The sequence below is a fragment of the Crinia signifera genome, chromosome 5, assembly GCF_055691185.1.
Source record: "Crinia signifera chromosome 5, ASM5569118v1, whole genome shotgun sequence".
Taxonomy (NCBI): Eukaryota; Metazoa; Chordata; class Amphibia; order Anura; family Myobatrachidae; genus Crinia; species Crinia signifera.
In genome coordinates this window covers 81,711,705-81,725,716 of record NC_139221.1, presented here as the reverse complement: position 1 = coordinate 81,725,716, position 14,012 = coordinate 81,711,705, and the positions used below count along the sequence as shown (strand labels likewise).

General features: G+C 43.7%; 1 protein-coding gene across 1 annotated transcript in view; it reads right to left on the bottom strand.

Annotated features, from left to right (window-relative positions):
• Positions 1 to 1,132: 1,132 nt before the first annotated feature.
• The window catches only part of USP14 (ubiquitin specific peptidase 14), a 32,110-nt gene continuing 19,230 nt past the window's right edge, over positions 1,133 to 14,012 (bottom strand). Inside the window, exons 11-16 of the mRNA XM_083187544.1 lie at positions 11,529 to 11,594; positions 10,163 to 10,255; positions 9,298 to 9,426; positions 6,600 to 6,657; positions 2,915 to 3,022; positions 1,133 to 1,874 (exon numbers count right to left, since the gene is read on the bottom strand). Of these exons, the coding sequence (XP_083043670.1) occupies positions 1,720 to 1,874; positions 2,915 to 3,022; positions 6,600 to 6,657; positions 9,298 to 9,426; positions 10,163 to 10,255; positions 11,529 to 11,594 (609 nt within the window). The 3' untranslated portion in view covers positions 1,133 to 1,719. The remainder of the gene's footprint in view (positions 1,875 to 2,914; positions 3,023 to 6,599; positions 6,658 to 9,297; positions 9,427 to 10,162; positions 10,256 to 11,528; positions 11,595 to 14,012) is intronic.

Below are 14,012 nucleotides of genomic sequence, written 5' to 3'. Positions count from 1 at the left end.
AAAAATTCCTACACCTGTGTCAGTGCAGGGCAGATGATTGCTGATGTCTAAGGGCAGCGCAGGTAGCACCCAGTGGATTGGTTGTCAGGTAAAAGCATGAGGAGACGTTGATGATGCTGCAGGCGGAATTGGAAGTCACACACCATGGTTCATCTTTATGGCAATGGGAGACTTCTTCCACCATCGTGAGACTTCTTCTGCCATTACCAATATCATTTGCAGTTTCCCCAAACTTATCTGCAGAGTACCCCCATTGGTGCGAGTGCCCCAGGTTGGGAACCGCTGTATTAGAAAATCCGAGGATGATGCAGAAGGAAGACATTTCTTAAAGAGGTCAAGTGCAATATCATGAAGGCTGTTATTCGAGACTGTTTCAGGAATCTCACGTAGTTTAATGTTGTTTTGGCACGGTCTGTCTTCTAAATCGGCAACTTTGTCCCAAAGGGCAGACGCCTCCACTTTCAAAGCCTCATGAGAAACAATCAAGTCATTGTCAGAACTGACCAACTAGCATGTGAGGGGATGTGCACGAGAACACAGGACAATGCTAGTGACAAAGATGTGCAGGACACCATGGAAAACTGGATCGGTCAGCAACCCAGAAGTTTCTACACAGAAACCATCCACTGCCATCCTACGTGCTAGGATCAGTGCATTAAATGTCAATTATGGGGAGTTTGTAATGTTACACATGAACTGTAATTAAATATTCTTTAATAAAAATATTCTTTACATACAACTGTAGTCTCATTTTCATTTGGGCACGCGTTATAGAGTATATATAAAGTTAAGAAGCAATAAGAATCACCTGACACCCGCTATAAAAAAGGGAGGCAGGAGAAACAATCATACCCCTGTGCAGGCAGTACTGTGAGGCAAAATGGCTGCCTGGCATCTCATAGTGGGTGAGATTGGCCTTTGGTGAGTAGCCTAAGTACAAGACATGCCAAAGGGTGGAGAGGTGGTAATAGGGTAATGCGCCTCCTCCTCTGGCCAACCCCAGGTACTTGCTACCAAGCTAGTGCAGTGCCCAGATTGCAATACCTGTCCCTGGTGGTCTAGAAATAAATTTCTTTCAATAGAACCTTATTTACGTTCACATTTCAAATTTATAAAAATAAGTAATCAGATAGAGGTTGATGACAATTTTATTCTGAAGTCTCCACGATGCCAGCAACAGCCTTGGACCAGTTAGATGAAGTTGGACACATGAATGTGGCCAAGTCTTAAATTATGGAAAGCAGCACTGTTACAATGAGGCAACATGTATCATTCCTCCTTCCTGGCAGAAATGTCAAGTAAGGCAAGTACTGTGGTATATAAAAAAAAAAATAAACCAAAAAAAAAAAAAAAATAAACCCCGAAAAAAATAATAATAATAATTTGAAAAAAAAAAAAAATACATGCAACAGTAACAATAAATGACATAGGTGTGCAATAAATATTTTTGTCCTTGGTACCAAACACATTTTTGTAAAAAAAAAAACGAAAAAAAAAAAAACAATTTGGGCATTTTTTTCCAATATTAAAATTCTACAAAAAATTCATAAGTATTTTGCTTTGCACAGATCTATGAACAGCTTGCATGTCAATGTGAAATTACCACCTTCTCTGTAACACAAAATGATTCTGGAGTAAAGAGATTCTAAATATGGAACATTTATTTCACACCCAAAAAAAACAAAACAAAAAAAAAAATGCCTAAAATGGTAAATGTCATCATTGTTCAGTCTCTTCTTCTTCAGTAGCTGCGATTCGCCTGGGTCCATACAGAAGAACATAAGCTATGTGCCAGTCTCCTCCGCCTGACAACCGTAGTATATCTTCAGGAGACACAATGCTCACTTTGTCATCATCAAATTTAATCCATTCATCTGAGGATATAAAACACAAACAAACATTCTTATTAAATGACGTGTATGATTTGACACCGCAACCAGTCAGATTAAAGCAAAAGTGAGCAGATGTGACATTTTCATTTTATGTTGCACTGTGAGCACTTCCAAATGATCAAAGCCTGTATTAACCAGAGCATCTGCTGCCGAGAAGTTCAAGGGAAATCAGATGCAATACATTGAGGGTGCTAAAAAGCACCCACGATGTGCACCCCACAGCTGCACATACTAATTATCCTTTGTGCAGCACGTCCGACCTCCAACTCGCGTCAATTTTAGTCTTCATTCTAGCACCCTGCTCCTTGAAAAATCCTTGCAGTTCCTCCTTCCTGCCTGGGGTGTCACTCTCTGCTGTGATGTTTCTTCAACAGTCTGGTTTGTATCTCAACATTGAGATACAAACCAGACTGCTCTTGAAGTACCACAGCAGATAGCGACACCCCAGGCAGGAAGGAGGAACTGCAAGGGTTTTACAATGAGCAGGGTGCTAGAATGAAGCACTAAATTTGGATGTCGAACACATGCTACTTGGCCTGATCCGTTGAAATCGGGTGAACACAGGCCAAATCGGGGTCCTTTAGTCTAGGACAGATCAAGAGTGAAGATTTTATTGTATGAGGAAGTGGAGAACAGAGCTGAGGACTACTCAGCTGGTTGAGGCGTACAACTCTGTCAGGGGATGTCTTTTGTCCTCAGACACCTCCTGCAGTATAGAAATATTTTCTCACTGGTTGTGTCGAAAAAAGGCATAAGAACTTCACCTTCATATACAAAACTTCACACTGCTGGACAGTCAAATCATGCAATTGTTAGTGGTAGGATGTGTAGCAACCGTGCAGTGTTTAAATAAAAAAGGAGATTAAACAGTTTCATAGCAGTCATTTGTCTAGCAGAGGTGTGGAATAAATCAAAATGTTATAGTTTTGAAACGGTTTACCACAGCATATAATATTAAATAATATACACCTGGGGCCCACTAAGAGGCCAGACAACGGCAAAGAAACCTAAAAGCCACATACCGTCTTTCCTCTTCACCCAGGAAACATAGTGTCCTGAAGAGCTGGATCTTCCCTGGTGAGTGAGAACTGCCTGCAGCTCATAGTATCCACAGTTATTAGAGCCAACATCTACAAGACAAGCAACAAAGTACATACTGGGTTGGTGTAGGGAACATGAACAAGGGTTTTACATACCTGGATATGAAGGCGAACTGCAAAATAAAAGAAGCATGGCCGAGCTCCATGTCGAGGCCAAAGATCAGTCCAACAATTATAAAGTTTTGAAAACATTAATTTAGACCAGTTTCAGCATGGATAAATAGTAAAACTGATGCAGGGCATGCTGGGATGTAGAGTTCAACTAGTGTTCCCGCTAGGCTGTTTTTAAAGGGCAAAATGCGCCCTGCCCTCTGGAAGCACCCCGCTAAAAGTCTGTCTCCGACCCCTCTGGTGTGACCGGGGAAGCCAGGCGCCGCTGTAGATAGCGATGCCCGGCGCTTACCCGACAGTGTAGAGCCTTCGGGGTAGCCAGGCCCACCCCTTTCCATCATGGCGTGGTCACGCCCCTTTTGTGACGTTGGCGGCCAGGGACTGCCCAAAACGGTGATGTCGGCGGGCCCGGTCCATCCCCCTTACGCTGAACCCATGCAGCGGTGCCCTGCCCGCCCTAGTACCTAGAAGGAACACTAGTTAAACAACAGCTGGAGTGTCAAGGTTAGTCATCACTGAGTTAGACTTTCTGCTGGTATTTGGTTTTCTTAAACGTATAAGACTTGCTACAAAATTTATGCTTAAAATATTATTCAGGAGTGTTTTCTATTTGTGGCTACTGAACACCCTTAATGTACATGGTTGGAAGCACGTTACATACACATTAAAACTTAATATGTAAAAATGTATGCAATATATCATTGTAGAGCAGTGGCAGGCAATGTGCAGCACTCCTGCTGTGGAACTACCCATCCCAGCAGTATGAAAATAAAGGCACATGGATCACACAGCAAAATCAAGGACTGCCTCACACCATCCCCTCCATTACCCACAATACCAAATGGCGCATGCCAGAAACAGGGTCACGTAACCCAGAAACTGCATAGACTCCAGTGGCACGCTCAGAGGAAGCAGCACTCTGATATTAAGGTAAGGCTCTGTAAGGGAACTGAAGCACCAGCGAGGACCATTAATAGACCACCACCAGCATTGTCATCTCTAAGACTAGGACAGGCCCGCTGCAGTTTCATGACCCAGGTAGATACCTATGCAAAGTAATGCCCTGGTAAGTCCCATACCTGCAGAGTCCAGTCTCAAAGTCCAGAGCCCCCAGCATTCAAGTACTTAGCTGAACCCCTGACCCTAAAGCCTGAAGAAAGCGGTACAAACCCCAGAGTAACACAGGTGAAGAGGGGGCGGCATAAATCACTGAACAAACAGAGGATAAAAACAGGACTCTGCTCTCCACTCTATTTGTAAGACAAAACATTATATATTAAGGTCTATACCTGAAGCCTAATCTAACCATCTTGCAATAATTGATAGACACACAATACCAAATTGTTGTATTTTGAATTTAAATATCTGAATTGCATGCACGGTTTCATTCTATGTAATTCTATATATGCAATTGAAAGTCACATTTATGGGGGAATAAATTTAGTGCACAGGCGGTCCTATTTCTTGCGTGAACATATAAATACGGTTGCAAGACCATAAGAAAAATGGTAAAAAGTTTAACAGAAGTAACTCATCACTCTTCTATTGGACCTGATGTAGCACACCCCAGGGTTCGCAAATACGCGCTATAGCGCGTATTTTACCCTAAAACGGCCACCGGGGACTCGGTCCCCGAGGACGCGCTGAGCTGCGCCTGTGAGCCTCCGTTAGCCAATCACAGCAGCGGCAGCGCCGGGACCCAATCATTACACAGTGGCCGCCCGGCAGCCAATCATTGCAAGTGCGCGCCCTGCAGTTACTAAAGCCGCGCGCCTTGACATATTTTGTGAGAGCAGGTTCACCGCGGTCAGTGTCTGTGTATCCTTCTGCCGCCCCCCGTTCATTCTGCTGCTGAGAGCGGGGGACGGGATGGCTGTAACAACTGACAGCCACTCTCGGCATAAGAGGTGAGCGGGCTGTCAGCCCAGTGGGGGACTGGATGTGGCTGGAAGAGCTGACACGCTGCTCAACTCAAAGCAGCGTTTCAGCTCTTCCAGCCACATCCAGTCCCCCCGCCTCGCAGACAGCCCGCTCACCTACTCTTTCATCAGCTTCACCCATTGAACTGACTACAGTTGACCTTGCCCAAAAATTGAGCAGACTTAATGCCAGTCTACTAAAGCAGAGATTGCATATGTTGGGTATTAGGACTGACATAAGCATCAGAGCCGGTCATAGATTCTCCACTGCCACAGTAGGAAGGCAACATTAAATTTCCATAAGGAATTGTGTTACTGAATATAGGCTGAAGATGGATCAACACAGTATGTCAGGCAAAGCTCCAAAATCCCAAAATTAAAGATGCAATCAGTGCAAGAGGGCTCGCCCTTAAACTGCCATGCCAACACTTCATCCACTCTTCTTTAAGACACATTTACAGCAAACTGGGCACCAACAAATCACAGCTCCCTCAAGAATAAAGCTCTCTGTGCCAACTGCTTGTATTCCTTGATAATGTAAAAAACTTGTATTATCTGTATACCATAGTCAAAAAAACACACCTATTAGCATTTATATAGGTTATAAATATTGTAAAAAAGAAACAAAACAAAAAAACAATAAAGTCCATTGCACTAAAGGTGTGTACACACGGTCAGATGTGCCTTAAGATGCGATCCACGATTCTGATCAGATCGCAAGGCACATCCGATTTGCATACAATCTCGACTATATAGTGCAGATCTGCACTATATAGTCAAGGCAGCCAAGACTTTCTGGCTTGCGATACGTAAACGTGCATCGGAATCGGATCGGGATCACAAGAGTTAAAACCCTTGCGATCTGCATCCGATTCCGATCCGATGTTGACTATATCGTCAACATCGAAAGGGAAATTGAACTGTGTGTACACACTAATAGTCTGAAAAGGACGGAGGGGGTGGGAGTTTCCATTACAGTATTATTTATTTACAGTTTCTTATATAGCGCAGCAGATTCCGTTGCACTTTACAATAGTAGATGGTGATAAAACAAACTGGGTAACAACAGACAGACTTAGGGGTTAGAGGGCCCTGCTGCAAGCTTACAATACCAGCTGATGCAATTTGTAAGTAAAATGACTCTCTAAATCATGGGTCTTCGAACTGTGGCCCTCCAGATGTTGTGAAACTACATGTTCCAACATGCATTGCCACATTTTTTCTTATAAGAGCATGCCAAAACTGTCAGGGCATGCTGGGACATGTAGTTTCATCAACATCTGGAGGGCCACTGTTGCCCAGCCCTGCTCTAAACAATACCCAATGAGGGTTTTCTAATGCCGTAATAAAACGGTGGCTATAACAAGAATCAACAACTTTGAATTATTCAATTATTATTGTTATTAAAAATATCTTGTTTGTGAATATTATCAGATTTAAGCTGAACTGTAGAGAAATTCTATTAGCTACATTTAATTTTCCATTATAATCACCACCAATTAATTAACATAATAGGTTTGCTGACTTCATAAAAATCAAAATTACATTTGTGGATTGTTATACATTTTAACACTTACCATCAGGAAAAGCAAAAGGCTCATATTTAACTTCTTTTTTTGCCACCACTTTGACTACCTAAAAATATAAAAATCTAAGAATGTAATATGCTACAATATCAAGTGAAATACATCAACCAGGCAAATAAAATAATTATTAGTAACATACGAGGTCTTTGTTTAATCTATCAGTAAAACTGCAGAGTAATATGACTTCACACTAGGAGGATGTGGAGACGATACATTGGTTGTTCTGAGTTCCGTTCATCCCAGTACAAGCGATGTAAAGCGCACACAATAAGAAATCATCCTAGCACAGATACAATATATGGCTAATGCTCAAACAATCCTTATCTGAATGCTGGGAATGTACTGTAATGGGGAAATCACCATTTTCTTTCCTTGCGGTACTGCTTTCTGTTTGCCTGCCTACTGCTTCGCTTTATTTTACAAAGTGATTATTTCCTATGTATGAACGATGTTTTCCTCTTCCAAGCGGTGGTATCTGTGTATAAGGGGTTGCTCCTTGCAACACAGGAGGCAAGGAAAAGGAGAAGAGCGCAGAGATCCTGCTGGACAAAGCGGCGGTTGCTGGAGAGGGATTCTCTGTCTCACATGCCCCTGTAACTGGAGATTGGTGAAAACAACGGTACTCTTTACCTAGCACGGCGCCCATCGCGACCATCGCGACCATCGCATGCACTAAAAAACGGGTGCGATGCGATGCCTGCGATTTCCCATAGGGACCAATGTTAAAAATCAGATTGGTCGCGATTTTAGTGTTAAAAGTCAGATTGGTCGCGATTTTGACATAGGAAACAATGTTAAATGGGCCACAGAGCCCTAATAGTCCCCCCTGAAGTGTTAAATGGCCCCCACAATTTTTAACGCCACCCCACGATCAACGTGAACCCGAAGCGTGGCGAGCGCAGCGAGCCCGCGAGGGGCGGCGGTACGCGTCCTCCGACCTTTTCATACCCCCACTATCCACGTCGGCGTGGAGTTGAGAATAGAATAGTGTGGCGAGCGCAGCGAGCCACCGAGCCCGAAGCGTGGCGAGCGCAGCGAGCCCCGCGAGGGGACGCGGATACCTTCACAGGTAAACGCGTCCCCTCGCGGGCTTCACAGGTGTCCGCGTCGCCACGGACACCTGTGAAGCCCGCGAGGGGACGCGTATAACTGTGAAGGTATCCGCGTCCCCTCGCGGGGCTCGCTGCGCTCGCCACGCTTCGGGCTCGGTGGCTCGCTGCGCTCGCCACACTATTCTATTCTCAACTCCACGCCGACGTGGATAGTGGGGGTATGAAAAGGTCGGAGGACGCGTACCGCTGCGCTCGCCACGCTTCGGGTTCACGTTGATCGTGGGGTGGCGTTAAAAATTGTGGGGGCCATTTAACACTTCAGGGGGACTATTAGGGCTCTGTGGCCCATTTAACATTGTTTCCTATGTCAAAATCGCGGGCATTGAGCCAATTAACGCTAAAATCGCGACCAATCTGACTTTTAACATTGATCCCTATGGGAAAATCGCGGGCATCGCGTCGCACCCGTTTTTGATTTACCCGCGATGCCCGCGATTTTTTACCCCCGACACCCGCGATTGTAATCGCGGGCGCCGTGCTAGGTAAAGAGTACCAAAACAACTACACTACAGGAATTTCCTGTGTATGGATTATGCCACCTTTCAGTAGTCACTCCGTACATAAAGAGACCCGATACCAAGTTAAGGAGGGTCATGCCCGCTGAGGAGAGTCTGGTGGCAGACTGCCTGACTGGTCTCAACTTAGGTCTCTCATCTCCCCTCAAGCTTTGGGACACATACTTGAGACCTGTAAAGCCATAATTCACATACTAACGCAGCAGAAATTAAAGAGTAGTAAAAAGGAGTCTATTGTACTTTTTAATTTAACAAAACAACAAGAAACACAATTAGTACCATATACATCTCTGGAACAAAGTTTAATAACATTATTATACTGTTTTTTTTTTTGTGGGTAAATGCGGGGTACAAGCGGTGCGATTTGCACCATTGATTTCAGCTACATAGTCAAAATATCATAGCACAAATCACACTGTGCTACACAGAACCCAATCCAGATCTGCGGGATGGTCAAAGCAGCATGCCCCCCCACCTCCCTGATGATGCCTGCTTACTGTGTAATTGCAGGCATCAATCATAGGGAAAGAGCCCAAATTGCAGGTGAATGGAAGCAAGTCCAATGCAAAGTGTGGTCCCATGCACAACGAACCAAAGCCTGCGAGTCGCATTGGCTGCACAAGCAATTTCTTGGATTGCTTTCAAAACAGGAGGCTTGGCTGGGATCGCATGCAATAGATCACATGCAAAAAAACTGCCCTGGGGATTCTGGGCAACTTCTGAGGGGAGAAGTCACCCTAATGTATGGGGGGAGGGGGTAAAACCTACATTTCGAGATTGCACTGGTGCAGCAGTCATGAATCTCTTTACAACATGCGCAGAACCCACAGGCGTTTCTCATGCCATGTCATTTAACTTTGAACATGTTTAAAGTGAATTCCTGTATGGATAAAGTTGCAGTCCAGGTGGAGCAAATGTGCAGAGAGCGTTATATTTGAGTGGGGTCTGTTCAAACTGAAATCTAAATTGCAGTGTAGATGATAAAGCAGCCAGTATTTACCCTGCACAGAAACAAAACAACTCACCCAAATCTCACCGTAACTTATCATGTTTTTAACTTACTTTTGGTGCCTGATCTGATACTTTCTTATCGTCCACATCCTTAAACTTTGATCGATATGGGACCATCTTTTCCTGAAGCTCTGGTGTGCATAACTCGTAAATATCCAACATAAGAGGAAATTTCACATCCTGCGTAGTAAATAAGTGTGTAACGTTATATTGTACGGCTCTTTAGATTTCCAGAAAACCTAGCTTTCCCAAAAGGGCATGAGTTGCATGCAGCGACTGTTTTCCCAGAGCTCAACATTATTTAGCTGCTGCACATTTGGAAAAAGCCTTAAAAATTCTGACAGTGTCTGTACCCCACAGTGTGCGAGCACGGACCTGCAGTTTTGATTGGAAAGGGCTGATACTAGCAATACATACGAAGGCAAAAGACCTAAATCATTGTGTGAAACAATTAGTAAATGAAAGAGGTTGCTGTAGCTGCTCCAGCTCCCACATCACACTAATGACGGGCTGCCAACAAGGTAGGGCAGGTATAATGTTAAAAGGACCCATTTGGATTATTTTGCCTTAAAAAGTGATAAAGTGGAGAGTGATAAAGTATCAGCCAATCAGCTCTCAAACAGCATGTAACAAAGAGGAAACTATTAAATAGAACTGAATAGAAATACAATGCAAAGATGAAGCCCAGCAATTGAATGCATCCACAATAAAAGTGTGGGAGCTGCAGAGAACAGTGCGATCCCACCATTTCCTGTGCAGGATTATCGTACCAATGTGAATGCTGATATTAGATACAACAGTGGTGTGAGCATGTCTCTCTGGAAGAATATTGTGATGCTCAATGCAATAATTAGAAAAGTAGAAAAGGACAGACAGAACACTAAGTTGCTTTCCCCAAACACAACAAAACTCAAACCTTGAGAACTTTGGCATTCACAGACTCCTTCTCTTTATAAAAGAATCGGACCATCTGGATAGTCAGGTAGGCAGGTGAACGACTGATCTTAGACTGAAAATAGGACACAGAAGGGTGTTATAAATTATACATCTATATCTATCTAATAGGAGGTCCATACTTAAAAATTTCAGTCTCTGGATTCTAAAGTCCCATACATAATAAACGAGTCCTCGCTGGCGGCAACGGGGTGCCAGTATCGGCAAGTTCATACACGCTTGCAGATGCCAAGGGTAAAAGGGAGCGACGGCGGCGGTGGGAGACAGTCATGCCGTTAACAGTCAGACGAGGGGGCGCTAATGACGCGTGGGAGCACGCATCATTAACAACATGGTGTGTACACACTTGACTATATTGTACACAATATTGCTCGGAAAGACATTTCTGAGCAATATTTTCACATCACCTAGAGTGTATGGGGCTTAATGGTTTTCTTTACATTCCAAAGTTATCAATGTGTCAGAGATGCAGGCAATTCATTACCCATGACTACTTGGTGTTATTCGACAGTTCATATCTGAGCATTTGCGCACCATACAAAAACATGGTATATTGCACACCGATGGTATAGTGCAAATTGTAATCACACTGTAGTATTCCCGGCTAGGCTGATTTACCCGGACGCTGCGCCCTGCGTGATTTTTAAAGGGCAAAAATGTGCCCTGCCCCGCTAGAAGAGCCTGCTGCCTGTCCCTGCCGGTGTGCACGGGGAAGCCCTGCGCTGCCGTAGATGGCGTTGCCCAGTGCTTCCCCGGGAGCGCAGTGACTTCGTCGGGGCCCACTCCCTTCTTGTGACATCGCAGCCCAGGCACACCCCTTTTTTGTGATGTCAGCGGCTCGGGACCACCCACAACAGTGATGTCAGCGGGCGCGGTCCGCCCCCCCTTACAAATAATTAAAAACCGGAAATGTAATAAACCTATGCTTAGCATTTAATAGTTCTGAATATCTTGAAACACACAAATCACCCCAGCATTCCATTACACCATATACACACACTAGACTAGAGCAACCTAAACCCAATAGATCATTCCGATTTGGACGAAACAACCTGCTGTATATAGTGCGTGCCTGTGATTTGCGTGCTCCTGTGGTTGCTAGCAATGTCTTCTGGTCAATACTGAAGAGTCAACCAGGAGATATCGCTACCGTTGCAGCATAACATACGCAGTCTACCACCGGAACGGCTGGCTACACATTCTGTAATGTAGCCGGTATAACAGTACATAGTGGATCATACAGAATGTACAAATGACCAATAATATTTACACCAACACACAAAAAAAAAAAGGGGGGGGGGGGGACGCTAAGACTTACACATACTTACAGTTTTGTTATATAAAGCATTTCTTTGTAATGAAGGTGAATGTTTGGTAATTTCTTCTTGAAGGCGCTGAGAGAGGAAAAAGTTTAAACAGGCTGGTGTTACAATATAAGCAGTTACCATACAAGCACACACTTCTATCTGTTTTTGTTTATGAGAAAATGTTTTTCTTTCCAGTCCAAATAAACAGAAATAAAAAAAAATACATTGACAATATTTGTCAGACACCTGATGCATCTTCCACATCCCCTGGTTACAGACAGTAAAGAAATAGGGCTAGATTCTCTAAGCTTCAAAAGTGATAAAATGGAGAGTGATAAACAGCCAGCCAATCAGCTCCTACCTGCCATGACACAGACTGTGTTTGAAAAATGTCAGACAGGAGCTGATTGGCTGGCTGTTTATCACTCTCCATTTTATCACTTTTGAAGCTTAGAGAATCTGGCCCACAAACTTGAATTACTAGCCAAGATGGTTTAGAAGAGGGTTTGGGTTAAGAAATGCTAAAGCATGATTAATATACTCAATGGCAGCAATTCAATTAACTAGCGCATCTGCAGGAAGTAGAGAATACAAATTGGAACGCAAACCAATGACACGCATAACAGGAAAATGATACACCGACGGCATGAGCCGCAAAGCTGGAAATAGATACATGCGAGCGGCGTCCAGCGTGTATACCGCTTCCAAAAAAGGTATTTATACCGCAACAGCAGCAGCATGCCCCTCTTACTACTTTTTTCTCCCTGAGGAAGCCGCTGAGAGCGAAAGTAAGGTGGGGAAACGCGTTGGAATTTATTAAGTGCACAAGAGGGCTACCATAACTGACTTCTACAGCAGCCATGTCACACATCTCATAGCATACTCCGGATAAAGTTGTTTCACAGGTTAATTAGCACCAACAACTGGGAGGCATGAGAATGAGATGGTGACACCCTGTAAGGTACCTCTTTGAATTTGTCTGGCCAGACAAACAACTGGACATTTCTTTATAAATTTCTATCAATCCTGCTAATATATTAGTACAAAAGCCGGTGATCTTTATCAACACTAATAAATTAACATGGTGTATTTATGACACTGTACTGCCTACTAACAAATACAATTAACGTATTAATTCAAAACCACAGCAGCAATCAATGGTAAATTTGGTTATTCACAACAGAGTCTGGCCATATTGATATTTAATAATTTATACTGTATCGGCTTTCTATAGTGCAGGACCATATTCTTTTTTTTGTGTCAGATAAGGGTCCCCTTATCTGAGACCCATCGTAAACTGGGTTTGGGGGGGGGGCTTTGAATAAACATTCTAACAGCCACACCAGGAGTCACCTCTAGAGGGGTGAAGATGCTCTCCACCTCCTGTAAAATACTTAAGTTATACCACTTTAAGACAGAAAAAAACGTAAATCCTGAGTGCTGGTTTGTTTTGCAGGTTCCTGTCTGACCCCCTTTTACAAAGAAAAGCAAATTACCGTGTTTTTCTGTGTGTTAGGGGTATTACAGATAGTTAGGAGGGGGTTGATTCATTACAGGGTCCATTGTCCAGCAGTGAGCTGGTTAAAAAGCTAACACATGCCGGTCATGAACCGGCAAGTATAATTGGGTCTCTCACGCTCTCAATGGTCGGTGTTCACTGTGAGTGACCCCGCTTGCTCTCTGTGCAGTCCCTCGCAACAGATATCTAGTGTCTTTGTGAAAGTGTTTGGTTCTGAAGTTTTATGCCCCGTTTATTTTTAGATTTCTATGTGCTGTATTTCCTGTCTAATTATAATCATACCTTGCAATAATTTTGTTCGAATTAAAAGATCATTAATTCTAGCGTATTCTCCGTGTCCTTAACAAATCTAAGAGCCTGTGAGGCCAAGCAAAGAGATTTTGTAATTGGAAAGCCTGGTTACAGATCTATGCAAAAGAATATCCGATTTCCATATTTTTCTTGATTTTTATCGAGTTTCGGTCTTTTGCTGGTGGCAGTGATACAATTTTTAGAATTCACACATGCTGGAGGTATCCGTAAGTTTCTGGTGGTATCTGGAGAATCAGAGGGCCGGTTTGTGACAACTCTGGCCACAGTCTCTATGGCAGGCATGGCCAAACAGAATGCCTTGCCATAGTTTTAGCATTCCCTACTAGCAAAACTGTGGCAAGGCATGATGGGACTTTTAGTTTCACAACAGCTGGAGGGCCATAGTTTGGACATGCCTACTCTATGGACATTAATTTGGTGATGTCCATAGATCTGGCATATGCCTGCCACGTGCGTAGCCAAAGGGCTTGTCGAGCAGCAATGACAGACAACCCTAAAAGACAAACTGCCAAACAAAATTTTTGCCTCACCCGAGTATTTGGACACCAATCAAATGTTGTCCATTAAAGGCAGCAGCTTGGAATGTGATGAACTATTACGGTGCTCATTGTCTAAAGCAGGGATGGGGAACCTTACGCCCTCCCGCTGTTGTTGAACTACACATCTCAGCATGC